Source organism: Tenrec ecaudatus, chromosome 12 (genome assembly GCF_050624435.1).
Source record: "Tenrec ecaudatus isolate mTenEca1 chromosome 12, mTenEca1.hap1, whole genome shotgun sequence".
Lineage (NCBI taxonomy): Eukaryota > Metazoa > Chordata > Mammalia > Afrosoricida > Tenrecidae > Tenrec > Tenrec ecaudatus.
The window spans coordinates 126113744-126131801 of NC_134541.1; the positions used below are offsets into that span (position 1 = coordinate 126113744).

Here is an 18058-nt window from a genome sequence, read left to right on the forward strand (position 1 = left end):
CATGAACCCCCTCCCTCCTCCCTCCCCCTACCTCATGAACCCTTCATCATTCATATATTATTATTATTTTGTCATATGTTACAATCTCCGACGTCTCCCCCTGCCCTCTTCTCTGCTTTCTATCCCACACTCTCTCCGCCCTCCAGGCATCGCCACTCTCACCACTGGTCCTGGCAGAGGCATCTGTCCTGGATTCCCTGTAAGGCAAGAGCCTTAAGTCAAGGACCTCAGAGGAAACATTTTCGATTGGTTTACATTTATAAGGTTGCTTGCAAGGTTGTTTTTTTTTCGGGGTGGGGGGTTAGATCCCACTCCGGTTTAGAGACAGTTCTGCTTGGCTGGCCAGTGTCATCAAACGAGAGAACTCTCTTTGTTTAAAAATCATTTTATTGGGGCTCGTACAACGTTTATCACAATCCATACACCTAGCCATTGTGTCGGGCACATGCGCTCAAGGGCTGCCCTCATCCTTCTCAAAACATTTGCTTTCTGCCTGAGCCCTTGGCATCGGCTCCTCATTTTTCCCCCTCCCCCCGGAAGGAGAGGACTCTCTCGGGCACATCTCAGCGCCAGCAGGCACGTGGCCGGGTCCGTGATGTAGTTTGGACACGTGCAGGCGTATCCGCTGAGAACAAGGAAGCAGAAATGGTTGCTGAGAAGGTTAAGGGGGTGAAATGGAGTCAGGCCTGCATTTCTAGGGCACGAAGTGGGGTGAGGCCTGCACTTGCTACAGAAACTTCAGCTATGCCAAGTGCCTTGGGTTTCAGACTGCTCTCTGTTGCCAGAGGCTGGGGGTGTGGGGCACCCAGGCTCCAGGGGAAGGATTAAGCTCTAGGCTGCAGGTTTTTTGTATTTTTAAAAAAAATCATTTTATTGGGGGCTCATACAGCTCTGATCACAGTACATCCATGCATCCATTGTGTCAAGCACATTTGTACATATGTTGCCATCATCATTCTCAAACATTTTCTTTCTACTTGCGCCCTTGGTATCAACTCTTCATTTATCCCTCCTCCCTCTCCCACCCTCTCTCCCCCCAAAATCCTTAATAATTTATAAATTATTATTATTTTTTCATGTCTCCCCTCACCCCCTTTTCTGTTGTCCATCCCCCTGGGTGGGGTTTCTATGTAGATCATTGTGATCAGTTCCCCCTTTGTCCCCCCCATCTCCCACTTCCCCTCCTGGTATCACTTCTCTCATGATTGGTCCTGAGGGGTTTATCTGTCCTGGATTCCCTGTGTTTCCACTTCTTATCTGTACCCGTGTACGTGCTCTCCTCCATACAGTGGGATTTGTAAGGTAGAATTGGAATCATGATAGTGGGGACGGGGAGCGCAGAGGAAGCATTAAAGAACTAGAGGAAAGTTGTGTTTCATTGGTGCTATGCTGCACCCTGACTGGCTTATCTCTTCTTTGTGACCCTTCTGTGAAGGATGTCCGGTTGTCTACAGATGGGCTTTGCGTCTCCACTCAGTGCTCCCCCTCATTCACATTGATATGTTGTTGTTTTTTTTCTGGGTCTTTGATGCCTGATACCTGATCCCATCAACACCTCATGATCACACAGGCTGGTGAGCTTCTTCCATGTGGGGTTTGTTGCTTCTCAGGTAGATGGCCACTTGTTTGTATTCAGGCCTGTAAGACCCCAGACGCCATATCTCTTGATGCCCAGGCACCATCAATTTTCTTCACCACATTTGTTTATGCACCCATTTTGTCTGCAGTGATCATGTTGGGAAGGTGAGCATCACAGAATGCTGGGTTATTAGAACAGAGTGTTCTTCTGTTGAGGGAGTACTTGAGTAGAGGTCCAATGTCCATCTGCTACCTTAATACTAAACCTATAAATATATGTACATAGATCCATTTCCCTATCGTTATATAAAAATATATTTACATATGTACAGCCTGTACTTAGACCTCTATAAATGCCCTTTGCCTCCTAGTTCTTTCCTCTATTTTCTTTTACTTTCCTTTTGCCCCACTCTCATGTTCGGCCTTCATCCGGGTTTCAGTAATTCCTCTGGGTTACATTGCCCTTGCATCCCACACCCTCCTTGCCACCGATTTTGGATCACTTGTTGTTCTCTTGTCCCTGGGTTTGTTGACACCCACTTCCTTGCCCTGGCTAGCCCTCTCCGGTGTCCCCGCCCCCTGCCCCCCAGCATCAGTCACCATCAGTCTTGTTTTCTCCTCTGGATTATTTTCCCTGTCTATCTTATCTGTATAGTCATGTAGAGACAATAAAAAGCACAAAAACAAGGCAGAGCAAAACAAAACAGCAAAGGAAAAAAAAAAAAACAACCCCAAAGGCACACACAAAAGAAAAGCCTATGAATAGTTCCAGGACTATTTGTTGAACTTTAGGTGTTTTCCAGTCAAGCCTGATGGGGTGGCATGCCCTGGCCCCAAAGTCTAATTTTGGTATTCCCCAGGGATTTCATTGCTTTGCTCCCCTTGCTGCTTTGCTGCACGTCCTAGTGTGGTGGGGTCAGATCGGGCGCAATCCCCACACTGTGGCCTCCAGGCTGCAGGTTTTGAATTTAGTTCAGTCATTCCGTCTGCTGTCCCTTTAGTGCTCATTGTCCAAGCATCGTAGGAAAGTCCACTTAGCCCAGGGCTTGTGCAGGGGTGCTGGGGGAACATATAAATAAGACCCCCTCCCTGACTTTCACACACACACACACACACACACACACACACACACACACACACACACACACTTCAACCCTGGAAAAAGATACTCTTTCAGGCTTGGGTGAGATCCTGCCCTTCTGCAGGTCCGGTGACCTTGAACCCTAAGCTTGGGGAATGAGTGGGTACAAAGAGGGGAGGGGCCACACAAGAGGAGGAGGGAGGCTAGTAAGAATGGGCTGGTGGGGGGATAGGGACAAAAGAGGAGACCAGCAGCCCGCAGGCTTTAGTCTTTTCCGTGGGCTGGGCAGCCTGTCTCCTAGCTACATCTGAGCTCTGTCTTCAGGCTGCTTGGGGGAGGAGCTAATAAGATGGACCAGGACAGGTGGCCCTGACATGGCTATCCCAGGATCACTCAGCTTTCCCTTTTAGAACGGTTTCCAGACGTGATGTTTAAGGGTAGGCAGGACAGCTAAATATAGTTCGGGGGCCATGGCTCAGGCTGGATTCTTGTCCAATGTTCCCTGAATGCCCCACACCCAGGACATCCATTGCCAGCTGCCCGAGAGCCTCGCCCTCTGGTGCCCATTTTCCCCTTCTCCGAGCTTGCCGCTGGCTCTTTGTCTCCAGAGCAGCCTGTGGTGAAGCTTGACCTTTCTGGGTCTCCGGCGAGTCTCCTTTTGGCCCAAGACCCCCAACTGGACCTGTGAGTCTTGTGGTTCTGGAGATGTGGGGGAAGAGAGGGCCGGGGAACCTAGAAAGGTGGGTGAGAGGAGGGGAGAGGGGCTGGAGAATTTGGGGCTTAGACAGGAGCAAGGACAGCGAGGGACACAGCGTGTGTCACTCAGGCTGGTGTTGGGGTCTGAGAGGGGTTTGTATCAGACCACTACCGTTGAAGCGGCCTTTATGCCTTTCCCCTTGGCCAGGACGGACAGCCTTCCTGTTTGGGACGTGGGCCTTGAACCAGAGCCTCCTCCAGGAGGCACAGAGTGGTGGCAGCGTTGGGGGTCGCAGTTGGGGCCTTGGGACCGAGAACGGTGCCGTGCCCAGCTCACAGGCTCCCTTGACCCATTCTTCCTCCAGCTAGACCCACCATGTCAGCTGCCCCGCGCCTCCTCTACCAGGAGCTGTCCTGCCCGATGTGCCTGCAGCTGTTCGACGCGCCCGTGACAGCAGAATGCGGCCACAGCTTCTGCCGTGCCTGCCTGGGCCGCGTGGCGGGGGAGTCCGGTGGGGATGGCACGGTGCCCTGCCCCAGTTGTCAAGCACCCACGCGGCCGCAGGCGCTCAGCACCAACCTGCAGCTAGCACGCCTGGTGGAGGGGCTGGCGCAGGTGCCACAGGGCCACTGCGAGGAGCACCTGGACCCGCTCAGCATCTACTGCGAGCAGGACCGCACGCTCGTGTGTGGCGTGTGCGCCTCGCTCGGAGCGCACCGGGGGCACCGCTTGCTGTCCGCCGCGGAGGCCCACGCGCGTCTCAAGGTGCGGGAACTCGGGGGAGGCGGGGGCTGGGGTGGGTGGTGGTGGCGGGGATGGGAATCTGTTGGGGGGGCCAAACCGGATGGTTCGGATGGGACGGGGCCTGATGGGCAGGTCTTAGCATTTACTGGAATGCTGAGCCTTGGTGTAGGGGTTACGCGTTGCTCACTGCAAGGGCAACAGTTGGATACTACCAGCCACTTCTCGGGAGCAAGACTGGGCTCTCTATTCCCAGTCTTGGAAACGCACAGGGGGGCAGTTCTACTTTGTCCTAGACTTTAGAGGGTCGCTATTAGTTGGCATCGGCTCGATGGGAGTGAGTCTGGTTTGAGCGTTTTAGTCTGTTTTGGTTTTGAGCATCTGGAACGCCTGGGGTTGTGAGAAGGGCCAAGAGGTGCGGTGCCCAGGGGGCATCTGGAAGCCTGGAGGGTTAGGGGCGGGTCCTGGCGGATAGGTGAGGGTCTTGGTGGGTTAGGGGCGGGTCCTGGAGGGTTAGGGGCGGGTCCTGGCGGGTAGGGGAGGGTCTTGGTGGGTTAGGGGAGGGTCTTGGTGGGTTAGGGGCGGGTCCTGACGGCCAGGTTCCAAAGAAACCTGCTCCCCACTATCCCAAAGCGCCCCTGCTTCTAAAGATGCGGGCGGAGCCTCGCGGCAGCCAGACGCAATCCGGCCTCGCAATGGGCTCCGTGGCCTGCAGGCAGGCCCCCGTGCGCCATGAACGGAAAACAGCGCCCGTGGCCGTTGGTGGTTAATGGCTGAAGGTGCACTCTCCCAGTCGGGCTGGCTGCAGCAAGGATGCCCCTCGGAGGTGGTCCTCCCGCCCCCGGGCTTGGTAGTCACGGGGCGGGGCTTCCCGGAAAGGGAGGCTGCGTGGGTAGACCCAAGGACAGGCTGGTGGGTAGACCCAAGGACAGGCTGTCGCTGGAGTTGGAGGTGGGAGTTCTGAGCACATCCCTAGGTGCGCCTGGAGGTTTCACAGCCCCCTCCTGCTTCCCCTCGGCATCCCAGCCCGGCTCTGCTGCTGCTTCCCCTTGCCGCCCGGAGGTTCCTGACTCATAGCGACCCTAGGGCGACCGCGGTGGGTCTTTGGGTTCATGGCGATGTGCAGATGCGTCTTTATTCCCCTCATCTAGTCGGGGGCTCGTTCTCCCGGAGCTGTGTGTGCGCAGCCAGCGGCAATTCGCTTTAACTTTGCTGAAGGGTCCCGGGCAGCCTGCGACCTGTTGGCGTCTTTCCCCACCCGTGCCAGGGCACCGGCCATACCCTACCTCTGCCTCTGCACACCCCTCCCCCACCCCCGCAGAGCCCCCAATGGCCCCATCACGGTCAGCCACGCAAGCACAGACCCCGAAAGGGCTCCAAAGGACACGCCCTGGCGCAGACCCACTGCACCGGCAGCAGGTGTGGGTGGACCGGTGCACGCATGCACTCGGCACATACTCGCCAGGAAGGCCTGCCATGAAATCTTTTTATTAGATTAGCTAGGAGACATCCCTGGTCTTCAGGGCAGGGCTGGGCAGAGGACGGGGCGAGTCTTGGCTGGGGCTCGACTGGTTTCTGGAGGTGAGGGGAGTCTCGATCCTGTGCACACCAGTGTTGCGCTCGGCTGCTCTCTGGCCCCTAGACTCCTAGTGGGGCAGACCCTGGTTTCAGTCTAGCATGAGGGGCCCCCAGGCTCTCCTGGGGCACAGTCCTGCTGTCCACTGTCCCCATTTCCTTGTTAATCCATCCCCCCAGCTTTGGTGGGTGCTCTCCATGCCCAGGGTAGTCGAAGTGTCCCACCTACCCCCACTCCACCCCTGCCCCGGCCTTCCTGCTTAGGCTCACCTCTGCTGACCACTCCAGAGCACCTGACCTTGGCCAGCTTCATCTGTGAGAGAAAGCAGAGCGGATGGATGAGAAGGCACCACTGTGGCCAGGGCAAGAGGCCTGAGGCTTCAGCCCAGTCCTGAGGGGCATGCAAGAACTTCCAGAGGGGTGAAAGGACTCTAGGGAGGGGACGGGGCAGGGACCAGACACCTGAGCAAAGGCCAGCCTGGCCACTCACTGGACGCTCCAAAGCTGCTGGCCTCGTCCTGCGAGCCCATGTCCACCAGCACGTCTGCTGCCAACACCGCGGCATACGCCTCGCAGCAGGTGACCATCCTGTCTGCGAGGTCCACGGTGTTGGTGTCGAGTGGTCCCAGAGCACACCCCCTCCCCCCCCGCGGGATGTTCTGAAAACCACCGCGCATCTTAGCTGCTCCCAGCTTCAACTTGAACTTCTTGAGCTCATCGGAGGTCAGGTTCTCCAGTGCCTCCAGGATGGCTCCCTGCTTGTTTCCCATGGCTCAGTCTGCCACCTCTAGATCCTGTCTGTCCAGCACCCAGAAGTCACCAGCTTGGCCTAGGCTGGCCCCTCAGTTGGTGGGGCTGCTACCTGGGAGGAGGTCCCCAGGAGGAGACTGGGTAGGCAGGCAGCCAGGGCGCCCAGGGTCCAACCCAGAGGCTGGGGGTGGGGGTGGGGTGGGTGGGGAGGGAGAGGTCCATTTGTCCCAGCCACAGGGGAGGTGGGGATGGCCCGCTGTCCCCATTCTGCAGAGAAGGGAACTAGCCGATGCAGGACCGCAGCCCTGCACATCTTATCCCAGCAACGTGGCTACCTGTATCTGTTTGTCAGCAGTCACAAACCCTGGGGCCGGGCTGGGAGCCTGCCCACAGACGAGTTTGGTTGCTCAGCCAGCAGACACTTGCTGACATTGCCTCCTCCTAGCCCACAAAGAGAGGAGCCCTGGTGGCGTAGTGGGTTATGTACTGGGCTGTTAACCCTAAGGTCTGCAGTTCAAAACCACCAGCTGCCTGGAAGGAGAAAGAGGAGGCTTTCTAATCCCGTAAAGTCTCAGTCTCAAGAGACCCATGGGGGCAGTTCTACCCTGTCCTACAGGGTCGCTATGAATTCACGTGGTCTGGAGGACAGTGAGTGAGCAAGCCCTGGTGGTGTTGTGGGTGAAGCATCCGTATGTCTAACGGCAAGGTGGGTGATTCACAGCCTCCAGCCGCTGTGCAGGAGAAAGGTGAAGCTGTCTGCTCCCGTAAAGATGGGGTCTTGGGAACCCCAAGGAGCAGTACGATTCTTCCCCAGGATAAGGTTGCTGCTATGAGTCAGAACAATCCCAATGGCAGTGTTTTCAACCTTTGCTTGGGAATCCGAGGAAGGTTTAAGAGGAGGTCATTTAACGCCCTTCACCATCCCGTCACTTACCCCACCTCCTCCCTACGGCTCCTGCTTCCCAACCTCTGGAGCACCGTCCTGGGACAGATGCTGCCCTTCTGATGGCAAATGGGTGATGATTTCTAACATGGAGGTGTGTCCACTTCTGGACGAGAAGGGCCACGGCTATCATCGTGGTGGCCCACTAGGCTCCAGCGGACCAGGCCGCCTGGTCTTCTTCTTTCGTGATTTGGGGTTCTGTGGCCAGTGGGCATTTCTTTCCAGAGCTCGTGGGTGTTCAGGAAGCCGGCTAAGGTGTTTGGATGGTGCTCTACTTTCAAGGAGGGTGTGCAGGCTAGGCCCAGGGGAGGGTGCCTTTCTTCCTTCATACCTCCTTCACCACCCTGACAAGCCCCAGGGGCACAGCGCCTGCGAGGTTGGGCTGCAAACCGCAAGGCCAGCCAGCAGTCCCAACCCATTGCTCTTCCCGAGAACAATGAGATTTTCTGCGCCTGTCAAGGTGTGCAGCCTCAGAAACCGCAGGGACAGTTTTAGTCTGTGCGATAGGGTCGCCAGAAACCACAACTGACCCATTGGCCGTGGGTTTAGGGGAAGGGAAAGCAGACACATCAGGTTCATGGGGGGAGGGGCTCTGCCGTGGGACCGTATACACCTGGCTGACCCAGTCAAAGCCGAGGCTGCCTTTGAGGGTGAAGTCAAGTTCATTCTGGATGACTTCAAAGGAGGGGCCATCACACAAAGCCCCAGGCAGATGGCAATGGAGCACTCCGAGGGGCAGAGAAGCAGCAGCAGGCTGGAAAGAGTCTTTCTAAGCACATGACCGTGCTCGGAGCCCCTGTTCTCCTGGTGGGTCGGTGGCCACAGCTGCCACCCTCCCAAGGTCTTGTGCTGGGGGGCTGACTGCAGAGGGGATGAACCAGGGAAGGGAAGGTTAGGGAACCAGCCCGGGAAGGAAGGGCAAGCGTTTTCCCATCAGGAAGGATCAGATGCCAGCCTGGCTGGCGGAGGAGCTGGGGACAGCGGCCCAGGGTGGGAGCTGCAGCTTTGGGAGGTGGTCTCTTCCTCACTTCTCTGTGTCCTCCCCCTCCCCCCCCCAGACGCAGCTCCCCCAGCAGCAGCAGGTGCTGCAGGAGGCATGCACGCACAAGGAGAAGAGCGTGGCCCTGCTCCAGCACCAGCTGGCCGAGGTGGAGGTGAGGGCACAGCCTGGCAGCATCTGGGGGCTGGGGGCTCAGGCTGGGCGTCCCCAGCTAAGCGCGTTTGCCTTTCTGCCCCTTCCTCAGGAGACAGTTCGACAGTTCCGGGAGGCCGTGGGGGAGCAGCTGGGGAAGATGCGGGTGTTCCTGGATGCTCTGGAGAGCTCTTTGGACCGGGAGGCAGCGCGCTTGCAGGAAGAAGCAGGGCAAGCCCTGCGGCGGGAGCTGGGGGGCTTGGGCTCTTACCTGGAGCAGCTGCGGCAGATGGAGAAGGTGCTGGAGGATGTAGCCGAAAAGCCGCAGACTGAGTTTCTCATGGTGAGTACCCAGCCCCCGGAGACCTCATCCCAGTATTCGACAGGGGCCAAGAGAGAGGCAGGGACCAGCCTGGGTCACTCACCGAGGAGAGGGGGGGCCCCAAGACTGCTGTATGGCTTTTGACCTTGAACACTGTACAGCAACTCAATTTCCTGCTAGCGAGTCCTTGTCAACAGAGCAACCCTGTAGGACAGGTGAGAAGTGTCCTTGTGAGTTTCTGAGACGGTGACTCTTTATGGTAGTAGAAAGCCGATCCTCCCTCACAAGGGCTGGTGGTTTCGAACCATTGACCTTGCTGTTAGCAGCTCAGTGCGTAACTACTAGGCTACCAGGACTCTGTGAGCACCACGCAAGGACACTCTATTTAACTGGGCACCATGTGTATCACAGGCTAGTAGATTTGTATATGCATTAAGATAATCTTCCAACAGGTGGGATTAGCATTTTTTTTGAGGGGGGAGATGAAGCAGAAAATAAACTCACTGCATTTTGTGGCTGCCGACTTTGGTGACCCCCTAGGACAGGGTAGGACTGCTCCTGGGAGTCCCCAAGACTAAATCTTTGGGGGCGTAGAAGGCATTGTCTTTCTCCCGAGGCGTAGCGGTTGACCTTGTGGTTGTAGTTGACCTTGTGGTACTGTGTAACCAGTAGGCCACCAGGTCTCCTTGGAGTTGCCAGGAAGGGGATGCCTTTTCTAATTTACAGAGAGGTGAGAGGCTAGTCATGGCCTCCAGTTCTGAGTTTTGTTTTGGTCTTTGGTGGGGGCAGGCTTCTCTGATGCTTCCTGATCTGATGCTTGCTTCATCCTCAGAAGTCCCCAGGACCTCCCTGCCTCCCTCACTTATTTGATCTCTTTCTCTCTCTCTCCAGAAATACTGCTTGGTGACCAGCAGGTGAGATCAACCTAGTCCCGTCCTTTCCCCCAACTGACCCCAGTCTTCCAGGGACACCACGGTTCCTGCACTGTTCCCTACCAACCCACTGCTAGTCCACTGCACCACACCGCATGTTAAACCCAGAAATGAACCAGAACCGGTCCCTGCCCTCTCTTGGGGCCCTCTCAGCCTCCAGGCAGGGCCTGTGTGCTCCATGCTGCTGTGGCGGGAAACGGGTGGTCAGGGAAGGCTTCCGAAGAAGAGAAGGTGCTTGGGCAGGGCCCTGGAGAGATGGCTCGCATAAGCCAGGTCAGGGACTGGAGGAGGGGTTCTGTGTGCAGAGGCTGAGCCAGTGAAAGCAGATAACACTGGAAGGTGGGGGCAACGAGTGAGGGGCTCAGAGCTTGGATCTGCTCCCAAAGGAAAGTTTGAGTCCAGGGGTGCGGTGTGGCCAGATCCTGCGATGCAACCCCCCCCCGGCCCTCCTTGGGGGTCCTTCTTCTTGTCCCTCCTCCCACCCCCACCCCACGCCTCCTCCAGAAGGCTTCAGACACCTTTCCTGACCTCCCACCCCTAGACTGCAGAAGATCCTGGCCGAGTCTCCACCGCCGGCCCGCTTGGACATCCAGTTGCCCATCATTTCAGATGACTTCAAATTCCATGTGTGGAGGAAGATGTTCCGGGCTTTGATGCCAGGTACGGGAGGGACGGGCACTGGGTTGGTGTGTGTGACTGTGTGGTGGAGGGGAGGCAACAGCCCTCGATAGAGGAAGGTCTCCCCATCTCAGCTGGTTCAGGCAGCAGAGGGTGCCCCTAAGGAGCCCTGTTGGCGCAGTGGGTTACCAGTGGGTCCAGCTGCTAACTGCAAGGTGGTGAGTTCAAAGCCACCAGCCACTCAGCGGGAGAAAGATTTACAGTTTGGAAACTCTGTGGAGTAGTTAGTTCCACGCTGTTTTATCAGGCTGTTTGGAGCCAGAGTCGACTCAAAAGCAGAGGGGTTACTGCTTCACTCCCTCTGGGGTTCCATACTCCACCCCCCCAACTCTTGCCGCTTTGGGGGGCGTGGGAGATTGAGATGGAGAGGATGCTGCTTACCCCAGGAATGCCGCTGTTGGAATTAGCCACGGGAAGCTGGGACCTGGGTGGATCTGCCTCGGTGTGGCCCCCTCATTGACCTCCTGTGACATCCACCTGCCCTAAAACCAAACTCACCACCATCGAGTCGATTCTGATTTACAGTGACCTATAGGACAGGGTAGAACTGCCCCTGTGGGTTTCTGAGACTGTGACTCCTTACAGGAGTAGAAAGCCTCCTCTTTCTCCCGAGGGGCGGTGTTGAACTGCTGACCTTGAGGTTCGAAGCCCAATGTGTCACCCACTCTGCCCCGGGCTCCTGTGACATCCACAGGAGAGCATAATCCCTGCTCGCTGGGGCCTGACCTTTTGCAGATGCCCTGGGGCCCCAGTCAGACACACTTTCTCCTCCTAAGATAGAAAGCTCCGGGTTAGGGAGCCCCGAGACCCACAGCCAAGGCCAGCCGAGTAGCTGGCCCTCCCTGAGCACAGATGGGGCTAGCAGAACTCTCCTTTGGTCCAAGGGGAGACTGCGGTCCACGTACCCCGCCATATCCGGGTGAAGCTAGATGGGGCAGGGCCTGGGCTAGAACTTTCCTGGCTCGGTGATCTTGGGCCCCGGGGTTTCCTAGGCCTCAGCAGAGCTCCACATGCATTAGTTTAGCCCTTCCCGGAACCCTGGAGGCAGGGAGGCAGGGAGGGGGTGATGGCCCAGTTTTACGTTGTGCAATCTCTGACCCAGCCAGTCAGGAGGGCTCACGGTCCCCAGCTGTTGATGGGGTTTGCAGAGATAAGCTCAGAGTCAACCCCGGTGGGAAAGGGGCACAGCCCGGCCAAGATGCCCGTGGCCTGAGCTCGGTGCCCACCCCGCAGCGCTGGAGGAGCTGACCTTCGATCCCAGCACGGCGCACCCCAGCCTGGTGGTGGCCCCGTCGGGCCGCCGGGTGGAATGCTCGGAGCAGAAGGCCCCGCCGGCCAGCGACGACCCGCGCCAGTTCGACAAGGCCGTGGCGGTGGTGGCCCGGCAGCAACTCTGCGACCACGAGCACTACTGGGAGGTGGAGGTGGGCGACAAGCCGCGCTGGGCGCTCGGCGTGATGGCGGCCCAGGCCGGTCGCCGCGGCCGGCTGCACGCGGTGCCCTCGCAGGGGCTGTGGCTGCTGGGCCTGCGCGACGGCAAGGTCCTGGAGGCCCACGTGGAGGCCAAGGAGCCGCAGGCGCTGAGCGGGCCCGAGAGGCGGCCCACGCGCATCGGCGTCTACCTGAGCTTCGGCGAAGGCTTCCTGGCCTTCTACGACGCCAGCGACGCCGACGCGCTCGCCCTGCTCTACGCCTTCCGCGAGCGGCTGCCCGGGCCCGTGTACCCCTTCTTCGACGTGTGCTGGCACGACAAGGGCAAGAACGCCCAGCCGCTGCTGCTGGTGGGGCCCCAGGGCGCGGAGGCCTGAGCTCCAGGCCTCGGGTGGGCAGGGGCGTGGGCTCGCACCTGGGGGCACACCTGGGATGGGGGGCGGGGGTCTGTACCAAGGCATCCAGGGATGAGGGAGGGATCTCCAGGAATTTTGAGAAGAGTGTGTTGGGGGGAGGGGGGTTGTGCCGGGCTGAGTGAAGTGGGGCTTGGGGACACTGAACAGCGCGCGGTAAGGAAGGGATGGTGAAGGCAGGTCCCAAATCTGAGTTTGGGGACATCGGGGTTCAGGGGTGGGTTTGAGGGACACCCCCCAGGGATTGTGGGAGGAGATTGAGCTTGAGGGAGGGAGGGAGGGGAAAGGGGTCTGGTTTGTGGAAGAGAGAGGGAAGAATCGTAGGCCCCCACCCCCAGAATTGGGGTACCAGATACCCAGACTCCACCCTACCCAAAGGCCTTGGGTTTCCCAAGGTGGGCGGTACTTCCCCCCCTAGGGGGCCCTGGAAGGATGCAGGGGGGCTGCAGAAGCAGATGCCTACATTTTATCTTGGAGGACGGGATCTAGCACAAAAGTTCTTCGTTGCCAGTAGGGTACACCAAGTCGTGTTTTTTCTTACCCCGAGAAGGGGGCAGGAGGACAATAAGTTTGGGAATCCGTGGCACAGGCAAGGGGGCCTTTCAGACATTTCATTAGCTCCGCCCTCATGCAATGGCTCAAGCGGGCTGTCGTAGGTGCGCCCTGTGGAGCCAGCTGGCCGACCTCCGGGCTGCACTGGTTTAGACAGCAGCTCTCCAACTGGTTTGTGTGTCTGAGTGCCCCCGAGGGTTTGCGGAAGCACAAATGGCCAGGGCTAGAGCCTACCAGTGTCAGATGACCCGAGACATCACCCGAGGTGGAGAACTTGGTCCCAGGGTCGCACTCAGACCGAACACTGACTGTTGAGTCAGTAGTCAGTGTAGCTTGGGACCCAGAAACCCCCAAATTGATTTCTCTGCTCAATGGGCCTTTCCCATCTGCCAGACTCTCTGCGGAATGCTACAGAGAAGAATTAGGTGATGAGATGAATTAGAGGGAGGTGAGAATCTACCTCGAACCTACTCCCTTTGCTTCTGGACTATGCTTCCGGAGTGTCTTGGCCCTTGAGGACTGTCCCCAAATTGTCAACCCAGATACTCACCCCACCTTGGGCCTCCCTGCTCGTGGATGTTAGAAACGCCCCGCTCCCCCAACTGCTTACTTGTCCATTCTCACTTGCTTTGGGTTTAACTCAAAGGCTCATTTCTTGGGGGTCTGGGGTCATCCCTGGGGCCCGGAGTGAGGGTCTCTTTTCCCTGGAGGGGAGGAAGGGCCATTGGCACCTTGGGGAGACAGGACTTCTGTCTTTTCCTTGGGAGAGGGGGGGGCAGGGTGCTTATACTGCTGCGACGTGAAGGGGCTGGAAAATGTTGCTCTTGGGGGTGTGGGGGTGGCACAAACACTGGCAAGAGGAAACCGTGTCTGGTGGTGAAGTTTGGCTGGAGCAGGGCGATGCCTGGGTACGACGCCCACAGGAAAGCCCTGGCAGACCCCTGACCCTTGGTGACAAGAGAGAGGGTTACTCTGAGTAGCACTTCCGTCCTTCAGAACAATTAAAGCGATACAATTAAAGCGATACAATTAAAGGGTGATTTGGTTGTACAATCTAACCTCATCAATAAACAAACAAACAAACAAACAAAGCGATTGTATTCTGTCTCCTTCGTTAAGTCGGTGTGAAGATACAAGCGGCTTTTACGTCCCTCTTGCCCTCCTAGGCCTTCTTGCTCTTTCCCCGTCCAATCTTTTGAAAAGCACGCATTTAGGCAGGCGGCTCAGCTGCTCAAAGCCTGTCAGCGGAGAGAGGGCTTTCATGCGCAGGTGTTACCTTTCCTGCAACTCCATCCGCGAAGGCGGCGCACATCCAGAGGACAAAGGGATGGAACCCCTTGGCGGTGCTGGTTAGGTGCTGTCTGGTTGATTCCGACTCGTAGCAACCCAATGAACGACAGAGGGAAACACCGCCCTGTCCTGCGCCAGCTTCACGATCGCTGTTAGGCATGAGTCCACGTTGCCGCCACTGTGTGCAAACGTCCTTGACACAACCTTTAGGAAGTAACTGGCTGGGCCTGGGGGTGCAGGACCCTCGTCTCAGGGAGCACGTCCATCCATTGGTGTAGCGTAATCCACAAAGTCAATGTCCTACCTCTGCCTTTGGTGAGCAGTGGCTGGGGCCTTAGAAGCCCCCCAGCAGCCGTCTAAGGTACCCTTATTGGACTCCGTCCAGAGGAAAGAGGAGTGAGGAAAATGGGAGATGCATGGAAAACAGTGATTCTGATGGGCTAATGGGCTGTGAGATTACCCACCTCCATGACTGTAAAAACAGAATAAGCCCATGGTGCCCGGCCATCAATACCCACTGTTCCGAGAGGAATCACAAAAATATGGAAGAACACACAAAATCATGAAGGACCAGGGTCCTTGGTCAGACTGAGTTATGAATTCGCTGAGATGACAGTCTGTAGGCGCCCTACAGGTCTGGAGAGGATCGCGCTCCCGTGGTTCAGTTGTCCGTGAAAACCAACCAACCAAACAGGTCTATGAAGGGAACAATGACAGCGGGAACACTGGTGTCACGGTCGGCAACGTTGGGCTGCTACCCACAAGTCAGCAGTTTGAAACCAGCAGCTGATCCTTGGGAGAAAGAGGAGGCTTTCTATTCCCATAAAGAGTTACTACCTGGGAAACCCACAGGGACTGTTCTACCCTTTTCCTTCCAGGGTCACTGTGTTAGTCTGGGTTGACTAGAGAAACATAGACACCATAGGCGTGTAAGAGCGAACCTTTTAAAAAAATTATTTTATTAGGGGCTCATACAACTCTTATCACAATCCATACATACATCAATTGTACATTCGTTGCCCTCTTCAGTCTCAAAACATTCCCATTCTACTTAAGCCCCTGGCATCAACTCCTAATTTTCCTCCTCCCTCTCTGCTGCCCCCTTCCTCATGAACCCTTGATAATTTATAAATGATAAATTTTGTCATATCTTGCACTGTCCGATGTCTCCCCCCACCCACTTTTCCGTTGTCCATCCCCAGGGAGGAGGTTATATGTAGATCCTTGTAATCAGTTGCCCCTTTCCACCTCATCCTCCCTCCACCCTCCTTGGTATTGCCACTGTCACCACTGGTCCTGAAGGGATCATGCACCCTGGATTCCCTGTGTTTCCAGTTCCTTTCCTATCTGTACCAATGTACATCCTCTGGTTTAGCCAGATCTGCAAGGTAGAATTGGGATCATGATAGTTGGGGTGGGGGTGGGTGGGAGGAAGCATTTAGGAACTAGAGGAAAGTTGTAAGTTTCATCGTTGCTACATGGTACCCTGACTGGCTCCTCTCCTCCCCACGACCCTTCTGTAAGGGGATGTCCAGTTGCCTACAGATGGACTTTGGGTCTCCACTCCGCATTCCCCACCATTCACAATGATATGATTTTTTGTTCTTTGAAGCCTGATCCCTGATCCCTTTGACACCTTGTGATCGCACAGGCTAGTGTGCTTCTTTCATATGGGTTTTGTTGCTTCTGAGCTTGTTTACCTTCAAGCTTTTAAACCCCAAACACTATATCTTTTGATAGTCACGCACCATCAGCTTTCTTCATCACATTTGCTTATGTACCCATTTGTCTTTAGCAATTGTGTTGGGAAGGTGAACATCATGGAATGCTAGTTTAATAGAACAAAGTGTTCTTGCATTGAGGGAGTACTTGAGTGGAGACCCAATGTCCATCTGCTACCTTAATACTAAACCTATAAATATATGTGCATAGATCTATTTCCCCATCATCATATATAAATATATTTACATATGTACATGCCCGTATTTAGACCTCTATACATGCCCTTTGCCTCCTAGTTCTTTCCTCTATTTCCTTTTACCTTCTTCTTGTCCCACTATCCTCCTCAGCCTTCATTTGGGTTTCAGTAATTTCCTCTCGGTTACATTGCCCTTGATCAAGCCCCATCAGGCCTCTTACACCCTCCTAGCTACTGATTTTGGATCACTTGTTGCTCCCTTGTCCCTGGGTTTGTTAACACCACTTCCTTTCCCCCGCCTCCCTGTCTCCCATGTCCCCCCGGAACCATCAATCCTGTTGTTTTCTCCTCCAGATTGTTTATCAAGTCTATCTTATCTAGATAGACCCGCAGAGATAATACTATGCACAAAACAAGACAGAGCAACATAAAGCAACAAAACAACAGCAACAACAACAAAACCCAGTGACAAAAAAAGAAAAAGCCTGTAAATAGTTCAAGGTCTGTTTGTTGACCTTTAGGAGTGTTTTCCGGTCGAGTCTGATGGGGTGCCTCGCCCTCACCCCAAAGTCTATTTTTGGTACTCCCTCGAGATTTCCTTGCTCTGCTCCCCTTGCTGTTCTGCTGCACGCCCTTAGTGTTTTGCCTCTGTGTGGTGGCGTCAGATCGGGTTCAATTCCCACGCGGTGTCTCCAGTGTTGTCCCCTGTAGGGCTAGGGGTCAGTGAGGGACGTCGAGTCTCATAGATGTGCTCCACCCTCTCTCCCAGAAATCGGATTCTGGAGGGGCATCCAGGTCACTGTTGAGGGGAATCTGGCGAGAATCTGACCCTTCGGAACCGCTTCCACGACTGTCGGCAAGAGCAGCAAGATGCTGCAGCACACTGACTGTCGGGTGAGGCACATGCTGCTGGAATCTCGCTGCAAGACGGTGGTGTCTTCCTTGGAGCCTTCAAGGTGTTTGACAAGCACACGAGCTCATTCCTCCATGCCTGTGATGAGTTCAGGGTCAGAGAGAAGCGAGTCCTTGGCCGGGAGCTGCTTCGCGGAGAGAACCTGGTTTCCATTGTCGAGGCGGCCATTGCCCAAAGATACTGACATGGCCCAAGTACCACTTGCTGGCGTTGCCGGAGGGCCTGGGATCAGTGGGGCAGCTGGCAGAGGAATTCCAGCCGGTGTTCCAACACCCCAATCTCCTGCAGGACCTGTCAGTCCTGTCTGTGGAGTCGGTCGTCTGTCCCAACAGGTGATGACCTCATAACAAAGAGGTAGTATCGCAGTGGCCACACCCGGTCTTCGCCTGTCTGTGCAGGCCCTCCACCCGCTATGGGCTGAGGGACACCCTACCAGGTGTGAAGGGCCTACCTCCAGCTATAAAGCCTCCCAGGGGTACCCCAGTGAGGATCCCCCTTGACAGGGGACTCCAATGGGCACATCCTCTCCAGGGATGCGGCCACTTCCCCCAGCGAGGCGCGACCTCCTTTGACCCTTGACCACAGAGTTAGGAAAGTAGCTGTACAGCAGCCGGGGCCCAATTTCCCAGGGCTTGTTGTGCTGTTGTTCAGAGTCTCACCGGATTGTCTGGTTTCCCTTAAAGGGCTCCAATCCCCTGGAAATGTGCCCACCCAGGCCCTAGACTCCTCAGCCCCCTGTCTGTTTCCTATATGGCTGTACATATCTTTTGATTTCTTTGTGGCCTGTGAAGCTTAGTTTGTACTAAACTCTCCAGCGAATATTAAAAATAAACAAACAGACAAACAAAACAGAAACCCTACAAACAAACAAAAAACAAGAAAGGAGGAAACGATCAGAGCGGATGTCAGAAGAGACTCTGGAACGTGTTTAAACACAGAGTAGCTAAAGACGCAAGATGCTTGCTTGGAACCCGAGTTGTTCTTCTGTTACTAGTTAAATTAAATGAGGTCATACTGGGGTAACTGTCACCTCTCCTGCGTGGTGAGAACAGGCCTAGGGAGAGCTTATCAGAGCGGAGTCATCCACAAGGAGAAGCTATGCATGAGGGAGC

The 18058-nt window shown here is 55.8% G+C and overlaps 1 protein-coding gene and 1 pseudogene across 1 annotated transcript; both read left to right on the forward strand.

Annotated features, from left to right (window-relative positions):
• The first annotated feature begins 3731 nt into the window (after positions 1-3731).
• TRIM72 (tripartite motif containing 72) lies at positions 3732-12237 on the forward strand. Its single transcript, XM_075528469.1, has 6 exons — positions 3732-4121; positions 8424-8519; positions 8610-8840; positions 9711-9733; positions 10293-10411; positions 11663-12237. The coding sequence occupies exons 1-6, from the start codon at positions 3732-3734 to the stop codon at positions 12235-12237; spliced, it is 1434 nt and encodes a 477-aa protein (XP_075384584.1).
• A 4651-nt stretch (positions 12238-16888) lies between these two features.
• LOC142422922 (small nuclear ribonucleoprotein-associated protein B' pseudogene) lies at positions 16889-17752 on the forward strand (annotated as a pseudogene).
• The last annotated feature ends 306 nt before the right edge of the window (positions 17753-18058 follow it).